The 21024-nt window shown below is 53.3% G+C and overlaps 8 protein-coding genes across 8 annotated transcripts; 6 read left to right on the top strand and 2 right to left on the bottom strand.

Moving 5' to 3' along the window:
* Positions 1–361: 361 nt before the first annotated feature.
* Positions 362–2693, top strand: FIBRA_01607 (uncharacterized protein; the record flags this gene model as incomplete). Its single annotated transcript, XM_012323482.1, has 2 exons — positions 362–950; positions 1000–2693. The coding sequence occupies 2 exons, from the start codon at positions 362–364 to the stop codon at positions 2691–2693; spliced, it is 2283 nt and encodes a 760-aa protein (XP_012178872.1).
* A 332-nt stretch (positions 2694–3025) lies between these two features.
* FIBRA_01606 (uncharacterized protein) lies at positions 3026–3846 on the bottom strand (the record flags this gene model as incomplete). The annotated part of the gene is made up of 5 exons (XM_012323481.1): positions 3026–3205; positions 3261–3448; positions 3502–3562; positions 3613–3721; positions 3770–3846. The coding sequence occupies 5 exons, from the start codon at positions 3844–3846 to the stop codon at positions 3026–3028; spliced, it is 615 nt and encodes a 204-aa protein (XP_012178871.1).
* A 176-nt stretch (positions 3847–4022) lies between these two features.
* Positions 4023–4988, top strand: FIBRA_01605 (uncharacterized protein; the record flags this gene model as incomplete). The annotated part of the gene is made up of 1 exon (XM_012323480.1): positions 4023–4988. One exon carries the CDS (start codon positions 4023–4025, stop codon positions 4986–4988), a length of 966 nt encoding a protein of 321 aa, XP_012178870.1.
* A 507-nt stretch (positions 4989–5495) lies between these two features.
* Positions 5496–7967, top strand: FIBRA_01604 (uncharacterized protein; the record flags this gene model as incomplete). Its single annotated transcript, XM_012323479.1, has 3 exons — positions 5496–5903; positions 5957–6233; positions 6280–7967. The coding sequence occupies 3 exons, from the start codon at positions 5496–5498 to the stop codon at positions 7965–7967; spliced, it is 2373 nt and encodes a 790-aa protein (XP_012178869.1).
* Positions 7968–8203: 236 nt separating this feature from the next.
* FIBRA_01603 (uncharacterized protein) lies at positions 8204–11717 on the bottom strand (the record flags this gene model as incomplete). Its single annotated transcript, XM_012323478.1, has 14 exons — positions 8204–8224; positions 8276–8494; positions 8549–8743; positions 8798–8935; positions 8993–9288; positions 9344–9514; positions 9571–9726; positions 9789–9912; positions 9966–10070; positions 10121–10324; positions 10378–10711; positions 10774–11536; positions 11589–11620; positions 11671–11717. 14 exons carry the CDS (start codon positions 11715–11717, stop codon positions 8204–8206), a joined length of 2805 nt encoding a protein of 934 aa, XP_012178868.1.
* Positions 11718–12203: 486 nt separating this feature from the next.
* On the top strand, positions 12204–15412 carry FIBRA_01602 (uncharacterized protein; the record flags this gene model as incomplete). Its single annotated transcript, XM_012323477.1, has 15 exons — positions 12204–12494; positions 12554–12598; positions 12658–12717; positions 12776–12788; positions 12834–13046; positions 13120–13263; positions 13320–13463; positions 13513–13697; positions 13754–13800; positions 13854–14099; positions 14159–14189; positions 14636–14641; positions 14695–15000; positions 15057–15285; positions 15342–15412. The coding sequence occupies 15 exons, from the start codon at positions 12204–12206 to the stop codon at positions 15410–15412; spliced, it is 2031 nt and encodes a 676-aa protein (XP_012178867.1).
* Positions 15413–15938: 526 nt separating this feature from the next.
* FIBRA_01601 (uncharacterized protein) lies at positions 15939–16586 on the top strand (the record flags this gene model as incomplete). Its single annotated transcript, XM_012323476.1, has 3 exons — positions 15939–15959; positions 16019–16210; positions 16272–16586. The coding sequence occupies 3 exons, from the start codon at positions 15939–15941 to the stop codon at positions 16584–16586; spliced, it is 528 nt and encodes a 175-aa protein (XP_012178866.1).
* A 1160-nt stretch (positions 16587–17746) lies between these two features.
* Positions 17747–18694, top strand: FIBRA_01600 (uncharacterized protein; the record flags this gene model as incomplete). Its single annotated transcript, XM_012323475.1, has 5 exons — positions 17747–18093; positions 18146–18242; positions 18296–18357; positions 18416–18530; positions 18578–18694. The coding sequence occupies 5 exons, from the start codon at positions 17747–17749 to the stop codon at positions 18692–18694; spliced, it is 738 nt and encodes a 245-aa protein (XP_012178865.1).
* Between the last annotated feature and the right edge of the window lie 2330 nt (positions 18695–21024).

Genomic DNA, 21024 nt, shown 5'->3' with positions numbered 1-21024 from the left:
GACAGGGCCGACAAGACGCCCCGCAGACAGACAGCCGAGGCGGTGGCCGTCTGAGCGCAGGCTGGCCGCTGGCACCATGGCCGCCCCAGGAGACAAACACGATGTGGACTCGTTGTGCCATCTCTGCGATCTCGCCCTGGGCGTGCAGGGATTCTTTGTTCTCACTGCCACTCGGATCTACCACCGTCTTCGTATTCTGTCACAACATCTCGTCCTGCCTCATGTTCTCCACGCTCAGGACGACAGGCAGTCACGTTCTCTCCCCTGCCGTCCTTGTATATATCCCTCCGCCCTCTCCCCCATCCTCTGTCTCTGCGGTCCATCCCACATTCTCCTCTTCTCCCTCTAGATTCCGGCCGCCATGGTCAGCGCCTCAGAGTCCGCAAGCTCTCCCTCACCCCCGCCACTCGGCACCTATATCGACAATGAGTCCCTCCAGCTCGTCGAGGTCCTCGGATATGGTGGCTATGGTGTCGTGTACCGCGCCATTGATACCTGCTCCTCTTCACCCACATCCTACGCCGTCAAATGCTTGCCACGCTCCCACAAGCGCAACGCCCAGCGCCAGCACCAGCTGCACATGCGCGAAATCCGCCTCCACCAAGTCGCCTCCCGCCATCCCAACGTCGTCACCCTCCATCGCGTCATAGAGGACTACCACTACACCTACATCGTCATGGAGTACTGCCAAGACGGCGACCTCTTCTCCCAAATCCTCCACCACCGCCGCTATTTGGGCCGCACCGATCTCATCAAGGAGGTCTTCCTCCAGCTGCTTGACGCAGTCGAATACTGTCACTCTATGCATATTTATCATCGCGACTTGAAGCCCGAAAATATCCTTTGTTTCGACCGCGGTCTCCGACTCGCCATTACTGACTTTGGCCTCGCCACCACCGAGGAGGAGAGCACAGAATTCCGTACGGGAAGCGTGTACCACATGAGCCCAGGTGAGCCAATCGGCATTTTCTCTACAGCCAGGTACTCACCGACTCTCAGAATGTCAAGGGAGCCAGTGGGGTCCGCGCAGTTACTCGCCTCGCTCCAACGACATCTGGTCGCTCGGTATCATCCTGCTCAACCTCATCACCGGCCGAAACCCGTGGAAGTCTGCCGCATATGACGATTGCACGTTCCAAGCTTATCTCCGCAACCCCATGCACTTCCTCCCCACCGTCCTCCCCATCTCAGAGGAAGTAAACATCTTGCTCACACGGACGCTCGAAGTCGACTATCACAAGCGTATCTCACTGCAGGAGATGCGACGATGCGTTGAGCGCATCACCAACTTCTATTCCCCGGACGTTCTCTTTGAGGACAGCATGGCACGATGCCCTTGGGAGGCTGGTTTGAACGTGGACGGTGATGCCGATGCCGAGGGCGAGGTTGACGACAACTTATCTGCTGAGGAGTCCGAACCTCGAGCTGCGCTCGAAGACGAGGGGTACACTTCGACATGGAGCGATGCCGACTCCGAGATGGTGTTTGCCCCTCATCCCGAGACGGACAACTCTTCCTGGACGGACTCGGAGTCTTACGCCACGAGGCGCGACTCGTATTCCCGCTCTATGTCCCCGTCCCCGACCTCTCCTCTGTTCACGACCACGAAGCTGTTTGATGCCACGCAGACGCCCAGCAGCCCATCTATGTATTCGGTGGTGTCCACATCGCCCTCGATTCCTTCCTTGCCTGCGACCCCTGGCCTTGACGCGGCATGGAGTCAACCAGCGAACAAGCGTCCAAGCTTGAAGTTGACGCTGGACACAAACGGATGCCAGCCTCAATATTACGACCACAACGTCATGATGGTGTCCGCGCGCTCCTCGTCGATGCACACGGCGCTCGAGTCACACGTGGAGGCTTACGGGATGTACTCGCCCTTCCTCTCCGCTACCATTCCCGAGAAGACGTCGCTGCTGTTCACCTCCCCCGAGGACATTGGCATGATCACGACGCCCGCGACCGCGGACGATGGCATGGATGTAAAGTCGACGTACACCTATCCCACTATTGACGCTGACAATATGTCCGCCACCAGGCCGGAGTCTTCTATCCTGGGTCTGGATTCAGGATCGAGATCCGGAAGCCTTACCGCAGTTGAGCAATACGACTACGACTGGGAGCAGTACTCTGCCCCGTCCAGCATCCCCCCAGACGTAGCCGCCTCGGGTTATTCCTTCCTTTCTTTCGGCACGACCCCTGCCCCTTCTCCGCAGTCAGAGCGAGCCTGGGCCGAGCCTTCCTATGCGGCGTTGAATCGTCTGCCAGACTCCCAGAGGGAGAAATCACCCAGCCCGTTTTCCTTTCTTGTATCACCTACTTCGCCTCCACCTCTGCCATTTCGTCCGACGCTTTCGCCGGCCGCGCGCGACCGCAAGACGCACACGTCGAGCTTCTTGAATCCGATTCGGCTGGCGTTTCCCCGTCGCTCGGCGTCCCCTGCCGTACGGTCTTCCGCGACGTCACCGGCCTACCGGAATCATGCGACGCAGACAGAATCGGAGCCGACTCCCTACACGCATTGGGCTTTTACACAATCCACCTCGACCTCCCCATCTCCACAAGCATACATGTGTCTTCCCCCTCTGGAAGCGAAGGAGACAAAGCTTGTGGACACGCAGCGCGCCGGCCGTCCCAGCAGGGCACGAGCATGGTTCTCGCCTGGAAAGCTGCTCGCAGTATTGCTCGCATAATGGACCTGGACTTATTGTTATTCACATACATTTGCATCACCTACATAGCATTCACATCACCCGCATTACATCGTTTACCCGCAACATAGCATTCTCGCATAGCATTCACCGACAGCTGGCAGTTAACTTGCATCACTATTTTCCTATCTTTATCTCGGTAGAGCCGTGTACGATTCAAAGAACTCCCCGTTGTACTATGCAATCACATATGCACTATGCACTACGCGAATTCCGATGTTCTACGACTGAGATTCCATATTAAGACAATACTGAACAACAGTAGAAACACAAAGAACCTCTATGATGACAAGGCAACGTGTGCACACGCCGGACTATCTCGCGGTGGTCTGTTGGCCGCCAGTCTTCTCGGCTAACCGATCTACAAGAGATGCATCTGCGGCGTTCGCAGCGGGGACCTCAAGCTTCTGCGTGACGTCTTTGCGCTGCAGCCGCGCATCGCCTCTGAATCCGAGGTAATAAATAGTGATGAATTCGCCGCCAACGGCTTCGCTCTGAAACGACGCGTAAGTGCGCGTGGTACGCGGCGTCACAACAGAGGGGACGCACGAAGAAGAGTGACAGGGAGTGGATGTTGGCGAAGGCCGCGTTGCGCATCGGGTACTCCGTCACGCCAATCTCGCCCTCGAGCAGGCTGAGGTCCATCGCTGGCGCGACGTCCTCTGCTTCCGCAAAGTCGACGATGTTCGTGTGGTTTGCGTAAATGCGGAGGTGCCGTGGCGCGACTTCGCCCCTACCTGCAGGGGTGGGTTACGCACTGCCTGAACGTAAGATGGGTGCGGAGACCCACCGAGCTTCAGGAGCACAGACCGCACGCGAACGTTCTGGGTGAAGGGGACATGGATGATGATCTGCGCCGCGTGAGACAAAGTAGAAGTGAAGGGGCGAAGTGCAACCCCACCTGGTCGTCAACTCCGGACTCTGCGGAATGTGAGGTGTCGTTCCTCTCGTTCCAGGGTTTGATGATTGCCTGTGCGTCCTCTGGAACGGTTAAATTCAAGCCATGCACGCTTTCGTTCGTTACGGCCGGCGTCAAAGAAGAGGTTGCGCCAGCTCACTTGGTCTTGTCGATGCTGGTATACAGGTTGGCCAAATCAGACCCTTCGAGCAGAGATGACACGGAATTCTCGTCCATAAAGTAGAGTGCTCGAGCTGCCGCTGTGAACAGTCCGCGCAAGCACGATCGAGCGTGACATTGTGACCGCCGGACGCGTCACGCTTTCCCAACGAGGACTGTGTCCAGTTTCGGTGATTGGCACAACGTCCAGCTCAAAGGGACCACCTCTGTCCAGCGGCACGCCGTCGCTAGCCATGAACGGCCTCACCAGACATCTTGCCTCGCATGCTGCTCGTCTGCGACGATGTAGGACTCAGCTATCCGTACCGGCAGCCTTCGTGCGTCACAACTCTACTGACTCTAACGCGCCCTCCTCGTCCGACGCCTTGCCTCCTCATGGCCAAGAAACATCTCTCGAGGGGTTGGAGTCGCCCTATCCAGACCTGATGCAGCCGGACATTATCATGGACCTGCACGAAGCCCAGACGTTCGCACCCAGCCGTCGCACACCCTTCCAAAATAAGGTCATCATCCGCAATGACCCCTCCATGTTCACCGCCCTGCGGGACCAAGCAAAATTGAATGACCCCTTTGCTGCCGAGCAAGCAAGTCGCGCGCGCAAAGACACAAACGGCCCTCTCACGTTCCTTCACCTGACCCCCGCAGAAATCAGCCGTCTGTACAGGTACCCCATTCTGCGGCGCCGCGTCGTGCAACAGACGGGCAAGGGCAAGATCCCGCGCCAGCACGTCGTCATGGTGGTTGGAAACCAGAACGGCCTGGTCGGGATTGGCGAGGGCAAGGCGGACGAGGCGCAGCGCGCGTCCCAGGCGGCGCTGAAGGAGGCCGTGCGCAACATGGACTACATCGAGCGGTTCGAGGCCCGCACCGTCTGGACGGAGATGGAGAGCAAGTTTGGTTCGACCCGCATTATCCTGCGGCCGCGGCCGGTTGGGTTTGGGCTCCGGTGCAACCCAAACATCTACCAGATCCTCAAGGCGGCGGGGATCAAGGACGTGAGTGCGAAGGTGTGGGGAAGCCGGAATCCGCTGCAAGTTGTGAGGGCGCTGATGCGCATGTTGATGCCGGGGAACTCTCCACTGGGCATGGGCAATGGAGTGGGAGGCAAGGGACGGAGGATGGACAAGGGTGCTGGGTTGCGGGCTCAGGACGAGCTCGAGCGGGAGCGGGGCAGGAAACTGGTCCCATTGCGGCTATAGTAATACCAGACTTTGTTCTCTAATACACTCGCGCATGTTCTGAGCATTCAGCATTCTCCTGGCCATACAGGCTACTCGCTGTGATTTTCCTTGAATATCCATTTGACAATGAGCGCAATCGGGAGTCGTCGCGTGGAACGCGTAGTGCACGTGATCTATTGTTCTACGCGTGTCTTGAGAAGAACTGAACTGGGAGTGCGTCCATCCGGACGCTCATTCCAGTCAAACCACCGCGCTCGTTATTATTCTCTGGTGTAGGACGTATCTAGGTGTACAGTATATTCGTGCCCTATAGGTACTCACTCGGCTGCCACAATTTTGGTCTTGAACTTAGCTAATAAACCTACCAAGCAGAAACGTCGGTCGTTTTTATTGGCTCTTCACCTGTTCAATTTCACGGCTGAAGGCTCACGTCTTTCTGCTTGAACGAGCATCTTCCTCAAAGTTTATAGTCATGGATGTTGTGAGTGCACCAGCGTACACTCATGCACAGGGCGCAGACTTAGAATGCTCCAGGATGGCCCACCAGACGCGCTCCACGAGGAGACATTGATTGAAATGTTTGACCTCGATCCCGAATACTTTCCGTGGAGACCCCCAATAGCTCAGGAGATTGAAGATCGGCGTGTCAAGATGTCTGATACTCTCATATTCGACATCTTGCTTTCCTCCGGTGGCGTTCGTCACGGCGCTGCTCTATATCCACCCACGGACGCCCAGACACTGAAGCGCCTCTTGGATGCAATCGAAGAGTCGACGTATGATACTCTAAAGCAGGATTGTCTGGTTTATTTCCTCCTTAAGTGGCACCGCGACGGCCGCGAAAGTGTATTCAAGGACTTGCGATCCATACCGCCTCAATTTGTGGCTCTAGCAGACGCGTACTGGCACCTGGATTCGGGTATCGACATTTCTGTGCGCGTTTTCATCTCAGAAAATGCGTGTCTCATACTAAACGGTGTTACAAGAGGGCCGTCTGTTTGCTTTCAGACGCGCGCTTGAACAGGGATTACACGTCCAAGATTCTACAAGCGCTCTCTCTCGCCGACAACCCCAACCCTCTCATTCGCAAGTATGTTCACACAGCCAGACCGCTGCTGACTGAGCCGGATGACATTGACGCATACACGATTGCGCTGGTTGATGGGAGCTTCATGGAGGCGTGGCAGTACCAAAGGACCTTCTCCGAGAAAGGGGAGACGCGCGAGCGACTTGTGCGTAAAATCCTGGGCTGGTGTCTTGATCGTGAGTACAGGTTTCGTCTCCGTGCGCGTTGACGGTGTGTGCTTAGCCTTCGTCCTGCGTTCAGCAAAGCCGCGCTCGACACCTCTCAAACAGCTTCTTGCGTTCCCACTGTCGGGATACGAAGAGGAACTGCTCCATTCATATGCAATCGAACCTCCTTCGCACCTTCCCCCATCATCGGTTCCAGTTGTGCAGGATCTGGTTTGTCTGCGACTCGTGCAAGCTGGTCGTTATGCTGCGGCTGTCAAGCTTGAGAGGCAGCTATCTGCCCGTGTCACTCAGAAGGCAGGCGACAAATATCACAAGGCTGCGCAGGAGCGGAGACAGATGGTTGACGATATTATGGCTGCGATGCCAGTTGCGGAGCGGCAGTTACTTGAAGTAGAGTTAGAAGAGCTCGCACGGGGCAAGGGAACTGGCCGACCATCATTATCCATGTCATGGTCTGCTAAAGTCAACAGCAACCTCAACCTCGATGCGTCTTGGGAGAGTGTCCGTGCCCCAACAGTATCCGCTAACGGAGGTTCTTCCTTTACTGGGCCACGTCTCTCGACTAACTTTGGCGACTCACATGCGGTAGCTATACCACACCGTTCGGGGGCACCTCGATTCGGCGGACCGCTTCCTGAGCCTAGCTCTACGGCGGAGATGCTTCCGCCCATCTTGTCCACAAGCGCATCTCATGTACCAGGGTCTGCCCCCGTTTCCGCTTCGCAAGCCCTTCCTCTATTTGGCTCCAGTATCTCGGGCATGCGGCAAGAGGGCCATGTTGGTCTACCCGGGTCATCGATGCTGCAATCTTCAACAAGTCGTGCCGCCCAAAGTAGCTCTTTCGGTATTCCGACCAATGCACGCACAGGTTCTCTCTTTGATACAGTAGGAAGTGCCAATCAAACACCGAACGCATTTTATCAGCCACCCATTTCTGTTTCTGCCGGCATGACACGGTCGTTTGGTCAGGACACAAGTAAAACGCCGTTGTCGAGTTCTCAGCAATTTGAAGGGCCATCACTCACAGCGGTTGAAGACATGCTCAACGGGGATGTCGAGATGGAAACCGACGAGAAGGAGGTTGTCCCGAACGGCCATGCGGACGCCTCGCATAGTAACCACGACAGTCATGAGAACGGCGAATCTGCGCCGCAGTTCACAGCTTCCATATTTAATCCTATATCCTCTGCCAGTGCCGGCAAACCGCAGCTCTCTCCGCCAGAATCTAGGAGCAAGGTGCTTCCTGGGGCGTTTGATCCAGATTCTGACGAGGACAGCGAGCCTGCGCCACCCACGCCGACTCGGAAGTCGCGCAGGCAACAGCCTGCACTCCGTCCGCGTTCGCCGTCGCCTCCACCACTACGCACTCCGAGGCGCACAGCACGCACTCACAAGCCTATCACCAAAGAACGCGATCTTAGCCGTAGTATACCAGGTGCGTTGATGGACGAAGAGGAGGAAGAGGAGGATGAGCTTCCGCCCCTCCCGCCGACCACTCCAGCTGCTCGACGCAGCACCCGCAAAAGTCGCGCGCCCCGCGGTAGCAACAACGATGACATGACAGAGGCAGAACTAACACGACGGCCACGGCGATCTACACGGCTATCTACCGTCTCGTCCGTCGGCTCATCATCTCCAGAACCTCCTTCCCCTCAAAAGCCTCCTGCGAAAACACGCAGTTCGCGTAAATCTGTTGCAGGGAGCACAGCTGCATCCAAGGCTACTTCTAGAAGGAAACGATGATAGATGTCTCCAAGATGTCATGTGTACATTTGTCCCATATGTTATCATAGCGTCTTGGTCTTCACGTCCATATTTTCCCGTCATATTCCAGACGGATGGTATCGCTCACAATGGATTTAGCATAATCTTGCGCCTCATCTAAGTCACTCTGCTATCATGCCGTACGCAACGTGTTCTGAGATACCATAATCACGAAGATGAATATTTATAAAAATCACACTACGCGACGAGAAAGTTTAATAGCTCGACCCATTAGCCTTTGGAGTATCTGATTAGCGATGGTTAAGCTTATAAAGACGAGAACTGACCTTATCCCTCAGCTGAGAAATGAATTGCTGGTAACTTGGCAGCACATCCGCACGGTCTTGAATGAGGCAGCTCAGAGCCCACAGTCGCAGTGGCGGTTCTCCATCCTCCTTAACGACGTAAAGATGTGGGTAGTATACGCCGCGACGCATCTCACGCGTCTTTTGCACAACAGCATTCACCCGTTGCGAGAAAGGGTTGTCCAGGAGCGGCAATGTCGTCTGGAACAGCGTGAGCGCATTCCCATGATATTTGAAAGAGAGATGTCCGCTTACCTTCCCTCCACGCAAAACTTCGTAATTAGGCAGGTTGAAAACGTCCATGACAAGCTGAGGTACGGCATCACGTCCAACCCAGAGGAAGATCGTTTGCCCATCCTCAATGAGGAACAGACCATGCCTTTCCAGCCTCTCAGAAGTGAGGGGAAGGGGAGGAGGCATTATGACGCCGTGCTCTCCAACAGTGCCGCACTAAATGCGTCGAGATTAGTGACATTCAAATTTGATGGCAAACAGTAGACTGACTTCGGGGGACATATTATGTAGCGAGTAGAATGTCGGATGAATATACGGAACGAGCACTTGTGAGGGAAGCGACGTAAGGAGCGCCTGAGCATATGCCCGGAGATCAGGAGGGATCTGCGCGCTCTGTCGAACGCCAACCTGTGCACAACTCGTTTATCAATGCATTCACTGATCGCATATATACTCCTCGCTTACGTTCTTAATTAATCCCAGAACAAGGACAGGCAGCAGCTTGAGATTCTCAGAGATTGCAAGCTGTGCACTAGCACCTGCGCCTGCTGCTGTCATGCTCGCCTTGTACGCCTGGAGAATCTCCACCATCTTGTTGAACAATGCATCGCGGGCATCCTCCAACTTGTGGGTGATGGAGCGCTCAACGGCCTTGTTCGCCAATAACGTGGCAATCGCGATCTGGTCCGCCGATGCGAAGATTTCGGACAGGTTGTTCGTGGTCGGCAGTGCCTGAGTGACGACACGGATTCGTCGCTCGCCTGCACAGTATGAACTCATAAATGTATGACTTTCAAATGTGATGACCACACATACCGTAGCACGTAGTGTGAAGCACAGCAGTCTGGAAGACAACGAAGGGTGCTGTGATAGTATCTTCAATTTGTACCTCGATAGCGTACGACTGGTCTTGAGGTACCGCAGGCATGGCAAGGAGATCTGTAGAGCGCACAAAGAAATTGCCGTGGAACGACGACATGCGGAGGTCTATGCAAGCTATATTAGCAAGCCAACCACTAAGATAGTCTTGAGAAAAATGGCACTTTTTGATGCCCGGACGCGCATGACGGCCTCCAACATAATCGGCATTGCTAATACCTCGCCAAATTCGTGTGCAAACTTAATGGCATCCTCCGTACGAGAGGCATTGAATGCGGGGTAGAAATAGGTCTGCCCGGACGTGTAGTGTGGAAGGCAAGCTAAGATGACGCGCACTCATCGTCAGGACGACACCACTCCTCCCGAGACGCATAGGACGTACCAAGAGTCGCAACATCCTGGTATGAAGCGCTAAAGAGGAACATATCCACAGACACCTGTGCTCTCGAGCATTCTATCGCGAATGTCTTGTAGAACGGCGACGCAGCTTGCAGGAGACCGGATTCCTGGCGCCAAAATAAATATTACATCGCACATGTATTGAAGTGTCACATCCTACCTTCGACGTACCAAGAATCTTCGGGTCCTCTCTGTTTTTGAGTGCCCCAGCTCCCAGTGAGGGTAGACTTGAAGACAGCACGATGACCTTGCCCCCGATAGGCGCCTGACACAGATCTTAGGTAATGGAATGATGCATGAGGCCCATATACGTACCATCAACTTAAATCCAGCCTGTAAAGCAGGTCCTAGGGCACTTCCGATGGTGTGATTTTCCTGGAACATGTCACCCAGCCGGCCGAGAAGTGCCTCCAGCGATGCACGAGCCTCTGCCAAATTTACGAGCAGATCTGTGGGTTTGGGCAAGAACACGTCGTCGATGTCGGACACAACAAGCATAGACGACTCGGTTGTACCAGACTACGCGGTTGTGTTATGAGTATAAGCGCACACTCAGCTATCGGCACACTCACAGGCATCGAGAAGAAGTACAGTGAGACATCAAATGCAACGATGGCCACCTTCGTCCGCGAATCTTCGTTGGGAATGCGGTCCAAATTCTCGAGGATCGTACGCGTTGCAGTAGCCACCATGCCAGATTGGATGGCAGTGTGGCTGACGTCGATGAGGAAAACATACACCGCCGGCTGCGGAGGCCGAACCATATACTCCGTAGGGGCGACAAATTCAACGACGGAATGATTCAGCTCAGCACGAGACCATCTGTCCCCAGGCTGGTTCCGGACCTGGTCCCAGTCAAATAATTGAGGTACTTCATTCGACATGTTACACATGCAACACCGCCAGCTGCATGGGCAGATCAGCACAGGTTCAAAACATACATAAAATAAAATTAGGAGAATGCTCACCGGTTGCCTCCGTCAATGAACTGAACGTACGGGTTGATGTACGTTCTGCAACGCCTGCAGCGCGCAATGACCGTATCCGTGACAAGCGGGACGGGATCATCACCCTCCTTGAGGGTACGATAAGGAGTCAGGATGAGCGCAAGGGGAATCTTGGTCTTGTTGAGAAGGGAATTCGACACAGGAACAGCATTCAGCGTACACCGCTGGTAGGACGGGTCTGCGTTGGCAGTGGGCGACGGCGAGAGACTCGCGCCTTGGGGCAGGATAATGTCCGGAGGAGGCCGATGCAGCTCTCGTGGGTCCGGCGGCGAAGTGAGCAGATTAGTCGTGTAGAGCGTGAGTCGTTTCGGGCCGCCAACGTTCATCTGCCCGAACTGATCAGCAAGCGCGTTCACTGGGCCCGCTTGAGCTTGACCGAATCCAGGTGCGTTGATGTACTCCGGCTCGGCTTGGGGAGCGGGCCCTCCGTAGTATCCTGCTTGTTGTGCCTGCATCTGCTGCTGCTGGAACTGATTCTCCGCGGCCAGTCCGGGAGTGAAAAGCTGTGCAGGCTGAGGTTGTTGAGCGGCAGCACCATATGCGGGCCCAGCAGCTGCTAAACCATCAGTCGCACCATAGTAAGCTTGGGTCTGACCAGCAGCGTATTGACGACGTTTAGAGTGGGGTGCATTGGCTGGAGGAGGCGAGACGGAAGGCGATGCGGGGTTACCCATGTCTGCAGGTGCCATAGGAACCTCCCACTGTGAACGACCAGTCGCGGTTTCTTGGATCGCAATAAGTAAAACGAGGACTGCGAGCAGGAATAAGACACATACCTATAAAGAGATACCGCTGGTTGGTCTGATCCCTAGACGCCGCTCAAAACCATATTGAAAGAAGGCATTCAGGAAGACTTACCATTCAGCTGCCCATCCGGGCGGGAGTTGCTGCGAAGGTGATGCCATGGAAGAGGAGAGCGAGTATCGCGCGAAGTTAAGGAGGGAGAAATGGGATGGTGATACGAAGGACGCGACGCCGACACGTCTCGACACGTCAGTTCGATCGCTATTAGGCCTAGTTTGAAATCGAGAACTGCACAGTACGCACGCAGTCGTCAGCGCCTCAGCCTTATCGCGCTCAACGCTCGAAACAGCGACCAAAGACACACCTGACAGCGAAAACAACGGAGAGCGAGGCTGATGTCGAGTAAGAGTTTGAGACCCCTTGCAGGCGCGGGCGTCACATGGCGAACACGTCGTTCGACTGCCTCAGATAGCTTCAGTTCTCCCGGGGTCAGTCCGAGCCTGAGGTCAGTCTTCTGATGGCCCAAGAGACTCCCTGCTATCCATATAGCATATAAATTGAACACGTCTTGACCTTGGACTGACTCGCATCCATCTTTTTTTTTTTTGAAGAAACTCATCCAGGCAAACTTGCTGAAACAAATGAGCATGCCTGGCTCTGCATCAACCTCGATTCGAAGCCGCTCGCCTCATCCTCCAGAGACACCGCAAGTCGTATTGTCTCTACGAGATGACTCAAAGTCTGTCGAAATGGTCGAACTCACCCGTAACCCCGGGTCATCCAGGCCGGATAGCGTTGCAAAACCCACTGACCTGTCCTCAGCTCCTCGTAGCAAGGCCAACATCCAATTTGCGGCAATGTGCTGGTCCCTCTTTCTCGCTGGATGGAATGACGGCACCACTGGCCCCTTGCTGCCTCGCATACAGAGCGTTTACCACGTACGCATTAAAGCTGGTGTATCGTATTCCGTATCAGTCAATATGAGATTAATTGACAGCTCGGATTCGCCGTCGTTTCATTGATCTTCGTGTTCAACTGCGTGGTATGGTTTCCTCCATTCGTCTGGACGTTGTGCTGCGGTCCAGTTAAATATTAGGGCAGGGCTTCATTACCGCCGCAGCGGCCAACGTCGCCCTCACAGACCGCTTTGGTTTGGGCATTGTATGTCCTCTATGCGCAACCGTTTTCAAATTGATTGTTCAAATATGACAATGTTCAGGTCATGGTCATAGGTAGATTTTTTCTTGATGGTATTAACTCGATCTCATGTCGCTCAGGATCTGCGGCGCAGATGATCGGCTACGCTCTGGCTGCGCCTGCGCCGCCCTTTCCAGTGTTTGTGATGGGATATGCTGTCAACGGGTTCGGTATTGCACTTCAGGTAGCCATCACACTCTACTTGACAATGCGTCAAGCTGAGCCAATGGTGCAGGATGCAGGTGCAAACGGATATGTTAGCAGTCTGCAGTCCGGAGCAGCGACGAAGATGGGTATCATGCACGCGGTCTATGGCAAGCAGCCTCCTGGCCATGCTGCCATTCATTGACATATCTTTCCTTCCAGGTTTGGGCGCATTGTGCTCACCTCTTGTAGCAACACAATTCTCACAGATGCGTCACTGGTCTTTCCATTACCTGATTTCATTGGCCGTTGCTTCCATCAACTTGGTCTTCCTCGTTGCGGTGCTCCGTTTCAGGACGCTGGATGGTCCGCTCGCCACATCTGTGTGTTTCCTATGCTGGTACTGACTCATGTTTGCGCAGAATGTCTGGCCGAAATCGGGCAGACGCCTGCTGAGAAACATACCAGCAATGAAAGCAAATATAAGCAGATTTTCCGCCTAAGAGCATTGCATCTTCTAGCTTTCTTCATACTCGTTTACGTTGGTACGGAGGTTACGATTGGCGGTAAGCGGATCACACCAGACGAACACTATGAAGTGTTCACTCTGATAAGGTTGGATCGTCACATACGTTATTGATGTGCGTTCTGGTGGTCCCTCTTCCGGATACATTTCGTCGGGATTTTTCGGAGGTATTTGCCTGTCCTTCGCTATTTCTATAGTTCTATCTAGTCATTTTCTCATCGCCGTCGAAGGACTTACCCTCGGCCGCGTTGCGCTTCTTTGGGTCAACAAAGCGGTGAGTAGCCATTCGGCCCCCCGCAAATGTCGTTGCTCAGACCAAGTCTTTGTCAGGTTGGCGAACGCTATGCGATCTTCCTCTACTTGATCCTTGCAATTGGGTAACTATGCGCGCGCTCTGTTCCAAATTTCCTCTGACCCCAAACACCTACAGCTTCGAGCTTATAGTTTGGTTCGTCCCATCTCTCATCGGCGGCGCAGTGGCCGTTGCCTTTGTGGGCATGCTTCTTGGCCCCGTGTATCCCATTGTGATGGTCCACTCCGGGCGCATTCTTCCGTCATGGCTCCTTACCGGATGTATTGGCTGGATCGCCGGCTTCGGTCAGGCTGGTTCGGCATTCTTCCCTTTCCTCACCGGTCTGCTTGCGTCTAAAGAGGGTATCAAGAGTTTACAGCCGTTGTAAGTGATCTTTGCTGAGTGCGTTTTGGGTATCGTCTAATAGTTTCCTTATTACGCAGGCTGGTATCTATGATGGGCTTCATGGTTATGGTGTGGATTGTGGTGCCAACCCACTCACGAAGGGTGGAGTAAAACACTGCTATTGAGTCCCTAGGGGTACTCATGCATGCTCATGTTGTAATTTGTTGTGCTATCTACGTTAATCACGATTTTGCTGATGAATTTCACGAAAACCTGGGATGCGGTGGATGTAGTACGGCCACCTCCACTCCCGCTCCTCGGCCGCTCCACAGCTCACCCCAGTGCTAGCGCTTGTACGCTGACGCCCCGACGCCTAGCCCTGACAAGCCAGGGCGGAAAGTCATAGGCCTCGAAGGCTGGAGCCCTCGCTCACTGACAGCCACACCCGCGTCATACATCTCCACAACTATTCTTATCGTTATAAGGACCTGAATCTCTCTTGAAGCCGACCAAACATCTCTTTAACAATCTCGTCATAACTGAAACTACGACCATATTAAATGCCGCTGTTCAAGAGCAAGGTAAGCGTCGTGTCTGGTGTTTGACGAGTATTTATTTGCTGACTGCCTCTCAGAAGAAATCTGAGGGTCAGGGCCAGAGCCAGACTTCCACCACCCAGCATCAAGATCCTAATTATGACCAGCGCGAGGATCGCCAAGGGCGAGGTGTCGGTGTCGGTGGCGATCCCAATGCCAATACTTACGCAGGAGGGAGAGGTGTTGGTGTAGGCGGAGACCCGAATGCTGCCAATTACTCCACTGGAGGGGTTGGGAGTGGCGGTGGACTCACCGGTCAAGACCACAGTGGTGTACAAGTTCCCACTGCTACCCATCAAGGCGACGCCAATCGCGCTGCGGGGACTGGCCAAGGGTATAACGAGGTGAGAGTTGCATCAGCTGGGTGCATCACTTAGCGGTTTATTTACAAACCGACCAGGGGACGACTCATGGGCACCACCATCATCATACTGGTGGCGGTGTCAATCGCATGGAAGGTCGGGCGGAGCAGAAATTCGGCGACTTGGTCGGCAGCCGTGCCCTTCAAGCGCAAGGTGTGCAGAAGGACCGAGAGGCCGGCGCTATCAAGGCCCAAGGCGCGGAGATTGCTGAAGCAGAGCGACTCGAACAAGAGGCATCGGTACACAGGGAGCGAGCTGTTGCTTCCGGTGAGTGTTGACAAGATTATGTGGTGAGCTAGTCGAGTTGCTGATCTTCAGACTAGGTGCCCATCCCGCCAACAAGCACTTGGGAGCCGGCTGGAGAGACAATGGTGGAGGCGATCAGAGGTACTGAAGGAAGGGTGGATAATGGCTATCAGTATACTCGGCCTATTATGCCTAGTTGGTGATACTGTATGTTAAATTCATACTCAAATCCCGCAATTAGGCGGATCATGAACGCTTGCGGAGACGAGAAAGTAGTTTCATACCATCAGTCTTCCAATATTTGGACAATATGCTCAAAACGTCTATACGACTGCTACGGCCTGAATACAGTCAGACTCAGAGGACGAGAGCAGTGTTCAGCCAACGGCCAGCGACAACAAGAAACGCGCCCGTGCCGCCACAAGCACTTGGTCACCACGGCTTTACGCCCCTTACGTTGCCACGTGGTTATCAAGTGACGTCACATCTTGCACGCAGCTCCTCACACTTGGCTTGAACGCGGGCAGCTGCAACCATTCGTTGCCAATTCCTTGGACCCATGATTCTGGAGCGCCAACATACTCCACGTCCACATATTATATAGTGTCGCAGAATTCGCAGTAAGGAGTCATCTTGACACTTCATATCATCCACACTCACCAACAACTACAATTATGACGCTATTCGGAAATAAGGTGCGTTCAACATATGCAATCATTCCTGCCACAACAGAATAACTGATTGGAACGGGCAGAACTCTCAGCAACAGGGTCAGGGCGGTTACAGCGAGCCAACCGGGGGTCAAGGACAGCCTCGGTCCGACGACCGCGGCGTCGGCTTCGACCAAGGCCAAGGCCAGTATGCCAGTACATACGGGCAAGGTCAGGCTGCCCAGACTGGTGTCCAAGGTCAGGAAGGGCAGGGAGGACCGACGGCCTATGACGGTGTAAGTCATATTTCGTGTCACTAAGTATGTGACCAACCACTGACTGTGTCTACTTTTCAAGAACACTGGGATCGGCCATCATCGCGACGGCGGCCATGGGGGAGTGGGCCACCGTGGCCGTGAAGGTCAAGGTCGCGAGGCGACATATGGTAGTGGCCAGAATGAGGGCTACGGCCACGGTGGGGGAGGTGGCGCAGTCGCCAGTGGTGCAGCTGGCGGTGGTGGCATCAGCGCCCAGGCATTGCGCACTCAAGCTGCGCAGCGGGAGCAGGAAGCCCAGCAGTTGCACGCGCGGGGAAACGAGCTCGCTGAGGCTGAACGCCTTGAGCGCGAGGCCGCAAAGCGCAGGGAGCATGCTGCGGGGCAGGGTCTCTAGGCTCATGGTGCATCACCGCGAGTGTAAGAGCCTCCCGGCGAAGGAGCCAGTTGACTCGGGAGTTTAAGAGCTCCCGGCGAGGGAGTTAGTTGACTCAAAAGGATAAATCCGAAGAGAGCGGAACTTCACACATACACCGAGCGTAAAATTCCTGTGCATCCATAATCATATAGCACGGTGAAATAATAATCATTGAAGCGAGTTTCCACGATATTTTCTGATTGTCGTTGCAGCGTGTCATATTTCGCGGATTATGATCGATCACATAAATCCCGAGACATTGTAGAGAGTCGGTGACACTCTCTGCACGTGAAACTCGTAGCGGAAGAGGACTTGTTGCCCTCCACAATATAATTGTCGCGATGTATACCATCATGCCAGGCAGTGTGGCCTGCCCGCCCATCTGCAGCTCTCCTGGCCGCTTGTGTCCTAGTTTCTATCTCACCGATCCATTAACGCCATGGGGAAGTGGGATTCGCCAGAAGAGCTCGCGACCGATGCAGGTGCGCATACAATGCATATCTTGCATCTCGCGCAACTGGACTCATCGTCGAGATTCAATCAGCTGCTTTCGAAAAGCTGATGCACTGCATGGCGGGTGTGTATTTGTACGTTCAGTGTTCGCCCCATGTTATTGCATGCCCATCTCATTGTCTTGGCATAGTATGGAATGGGCAATCTCCTTGGACTTTGAATGGTCGTTCATCACGCGCAAGAGGAAATTCCATTGGCCACTGGTAAATCCATTGCTCTCACTCGAGTCGCAGGATAATATCAAATACTTTCACAGATATTCTATCTGGCCGATAGATACTGTCTTCTTATCGCCATGATCGGCATGTGGGTGCTTCCTTATCTTATGGTAACCTGGATAGATATTCACATTATGTTCTGCAGTCTGATAGCCCTTGATTATCCATCGTGGGTCCTGCAATGCGAAACTATGCTCTTCGCTCACCTCTTGGCAGAAAACTTAACTGTCAAGCCCTGTATACCTTTAATCAGGTAAGCCTCGTGCTTTTTGAAGATTCGATTGGCGTAGTGAACCTTCCTCCAAGCTGACTGGTGATGCTGCTATCGGACTGGCGTGTATCAATCTTGCCATTCGAACGTGAGTTGATCGCTTTACTAATCACAACAAGTGCCAACTCTTCGTCAGCATGGCTGTTTGGTCCCAGAGTTTGTATATTGTCGTTCCCCTTGTTCTTGTCATCCTCGGACATTGGTCGCTGCTATTACAAGGTATGGCTATCATGTCAGACGAAAATAATATGGTTGGCTCATTCTTTGATGTGAAAGCCACCCAGCTAAAAGCAGAATATATACCTGGCACCGGTTGTGCCATCACGCAAACGAACAACACTATCCTTGCCGCAACGTTTATCTACTCTATGTGTTTCGATGCCCTTGTGATGGTGCTGAGTGCTATTAAGCTGCTGCGCCGCCAGGGAAGATCGCAGGTTGTCGCGCTTCTGTTCAAGGATGGTCTGATTTATTTCATCGCCTCGTATGTTCTATTCTTGCTTCATTGAACTGCACAGATACTGACGATAGCACAGGTTTATCGCCAACTTGATCGCTACGGTGTTCATGGTTTTGAACCTCAACTCGGTCATGAGCGTCATTTTCAATGTGCCTGCCGCTGTTGTATCTACAGTGAGTTTGTTTCCCCAGTGTGTCTGTCACAACTGTAATGACCTCATGTCCAGACATTTTCGTGTCGTGCCGTGCGTCGCTTGACTACATTCAAATTACAGGGTCCAGAGGTCTTGTGAGTACATATCATTTCGTCTGCCCATGCTACAATATCTAATGACACCCTTCTTCAGCCAATCAAGCAGTGGTTCCGGCGGCGTTCTCAACTTCTTTTCTGGAAATGTACCCGCCTCTGGTGATCGTCAGAAGCAAACTGTCCCGAGGGACATGTCGGGTGTGCATGTACAGGTATATTAATATTCGATGTTACAGATGAGATGCTCACGACTGTCAAGATGCAAACATTCACTGTGGCAGATGATGTGCGAAATTACTCGCGGGATGCGCGGCCAAGGGCAGTGGACCTTGAGTCGGCTGACACTGTGCTGGACCTCAAGCCGGAGGCTCTTTGAATTATGACCTTCCATTGGCTTTGTATACCATACCAGCTCAAAATCCATAAACCATAAATTGTGCGTCTGATACCATTCCTCCAGTATTTGTGTCTGAATGTCGAAAATCCCGTTACTTTTCACGCTGTCGTAGATATCACTGTGGCCTTTACTCGGACAGTGGTTTGTTCGCTCGCCGACTTGGTCAGGCACCCGTTTACGGCGGCGCACCGCTGATGACTTTGAATCCTAGCGGCTTCAGGCGCCAGCCCCGAGCCTAAAAACTGAACAGACTGCACATGATAATCTTGATCGATAATTGCTGTTTCTGTTTTGTCAAGCGCAGTCTCTGCGAAGGATGAGGGCGCCGTTGGGCCCCTGGGGTACCGGTGTTGGATCTAATTAGCTGTGATGTGCTTATTTATTTTGTGCCTACCTTCTATCTTTGTAGGTTCTTTTCAATTCGCCGTGAGCTAGCTTCACGGGTCATCGTCTAGTCATAACTCATCAGGACTTCACTGCAAAGACAAATGGCATAGTTTTCTTTTATGGAATATTAGCTCTCTCATATCGTCTTTGGAGAGGAGTCCTCTAACAAAGCGGATTAAGTTGGTCCTCACTGACGCCTCCGGCTTGATCTCCAAGTATTGTCGAGATCCCAATGCCGCACCAGACGACTAGGACCGCAAGGTCGAAGTACAACTACCAGAAGCATTATCTACCGCCTTTGCGTGCATCCCCAGACTCGGGAAGAACCACGCTCACATCCCGACAAGAGGTGCGCAGACACGGCACGAGTACGAATGGGGATCAGACGGCGCAAAGAACAGGAAGAAGCCGGCGAGTTTCAAGGAGCTATTGAGAAACGAAGTTTGCAGCATCTCCGAATCTCATCAGCCGTGGTATAGTGTTTTTGCGACGCGAGCTGAGAGTATGGGTAGGTTTAGATGTTGAGACATGGTACAGACTGAGCGTTGATCCCCGGAGGCCTCTTTTTTATCCGGTACATGATCATCGATTCGCTTTTCTTGATCGATTTTGGCGCGATACGATAGCATGACAGTCTTGGACTGTGACGCTTTGAGGTATGGGGAATGGAGCATGTTTATTCTCGCCAAGTAGCCATTCCTCAGAGCGAGAACGCAGGCTAGCAGACAGCTGTGGTATTGGAGCAAGGCCTGAACACTGAATGAAATCAGGTCGTCATCCTGAATCAGAAATAAAAATTCAGACCTCCCAACGCTCGGTTGCTAGGTGACTGCGTGCATGACGGTGACCGGGAACGACCCCTGGGCCAGTCGGCGGATGCCTGGGGCCGCCATGCTTTGCCATCCCGCGCGGCAGTGACATGGGTCGAAGCGGCCCGGGGTCAGAAGAGCTTTCACGAAAGATCGGAGCCGTCATGGCGCACACGGGGGTAGCGTCGTAAGTGGCGACGCGATCTGGGGGTGCGGCCGTCCTGGCGGGAAGATCTGAATAAGGCCACGGTGATCTCGTACCTAGACTACGGCGAACGGCTCATGTCGTCGGCCGATGATTGAGGAACGAGCGATGTATTTCGGGGCCGCACCACAAGTAACAGATTGAATTTCGGGGGAGACCTGGACAAAGCCATGGACCTGAAGAGAGCGTGGAGAATTATCATGAATAGGTTGCTCCGAGGATTGCGTGATCAGATTTAATGGGAGATTTTGCTCACCAAGGCAGATCTCCCAATTCCTAGTAAAGTTGGTATCTCGTATGCGGCCCGTAAAATTCTGTTTCGATTCATCATCTTGTCTCAGTCGCTATTTTACTTACATGACCATCGATGCCCGCCGCCCGAGCTCATCGCCGTCTAAGATTGACTGACTAGTACTTAGCAGATGGTGCACTGGTGAAGCGGCTATCTCCGATCCCCGATCGCGATTGACTGAGTGTAAATAATACTCAGAAGCACAGTCAGGGCGCAACTTCATCAGAACACATCTAATAATGTATAATCGCTTGTAAGTAGATAACAACGCAATTGGGGTTCATCGCAACACCTTCCAGATCGCCATGCGAAAGATTAACCAGGCAGTTACTACTATCAATGATAAGTAGCATCGACAGCAAGACCAATCACTCTCAATCCTAACAAAGGAATGTGGACGCAATTTTTTGACAGGCCATGTAAACATTGTAACGACAGAGTTGATTGTGTAGATTACATTTCAAAAATATTGACTTCGATTACATTAGATGTAGATTCTACCCTTTTGTTGGATGATCCCTTCCTCCTCAATGTCCATCCGGACTAGCCCATGTATAGCAATGACACCCTGGTATAGTAAGAGAATCTACAACTTCTACAGACCGCCGCTCCCGCC

The sequence above is a fragment of the Fibroporia radiculosa genome, assembly GCF_000313525.1.
Source record: "Fibroporia radiculosa TFFH 294 genomic supercontigs, scaffold744, whole genome shotgun sequence".
NCBI classification, from domain to species: Eukaryota; Fungi; Basidiomycota; class Agaricomycetes; order Polyporales; family Fibroporiaceae; genus Fibroporia; species Fibroporia radiculosa.
This window is presented reverse-complemented; position numbering and strand designations above follow the sequence as displayed.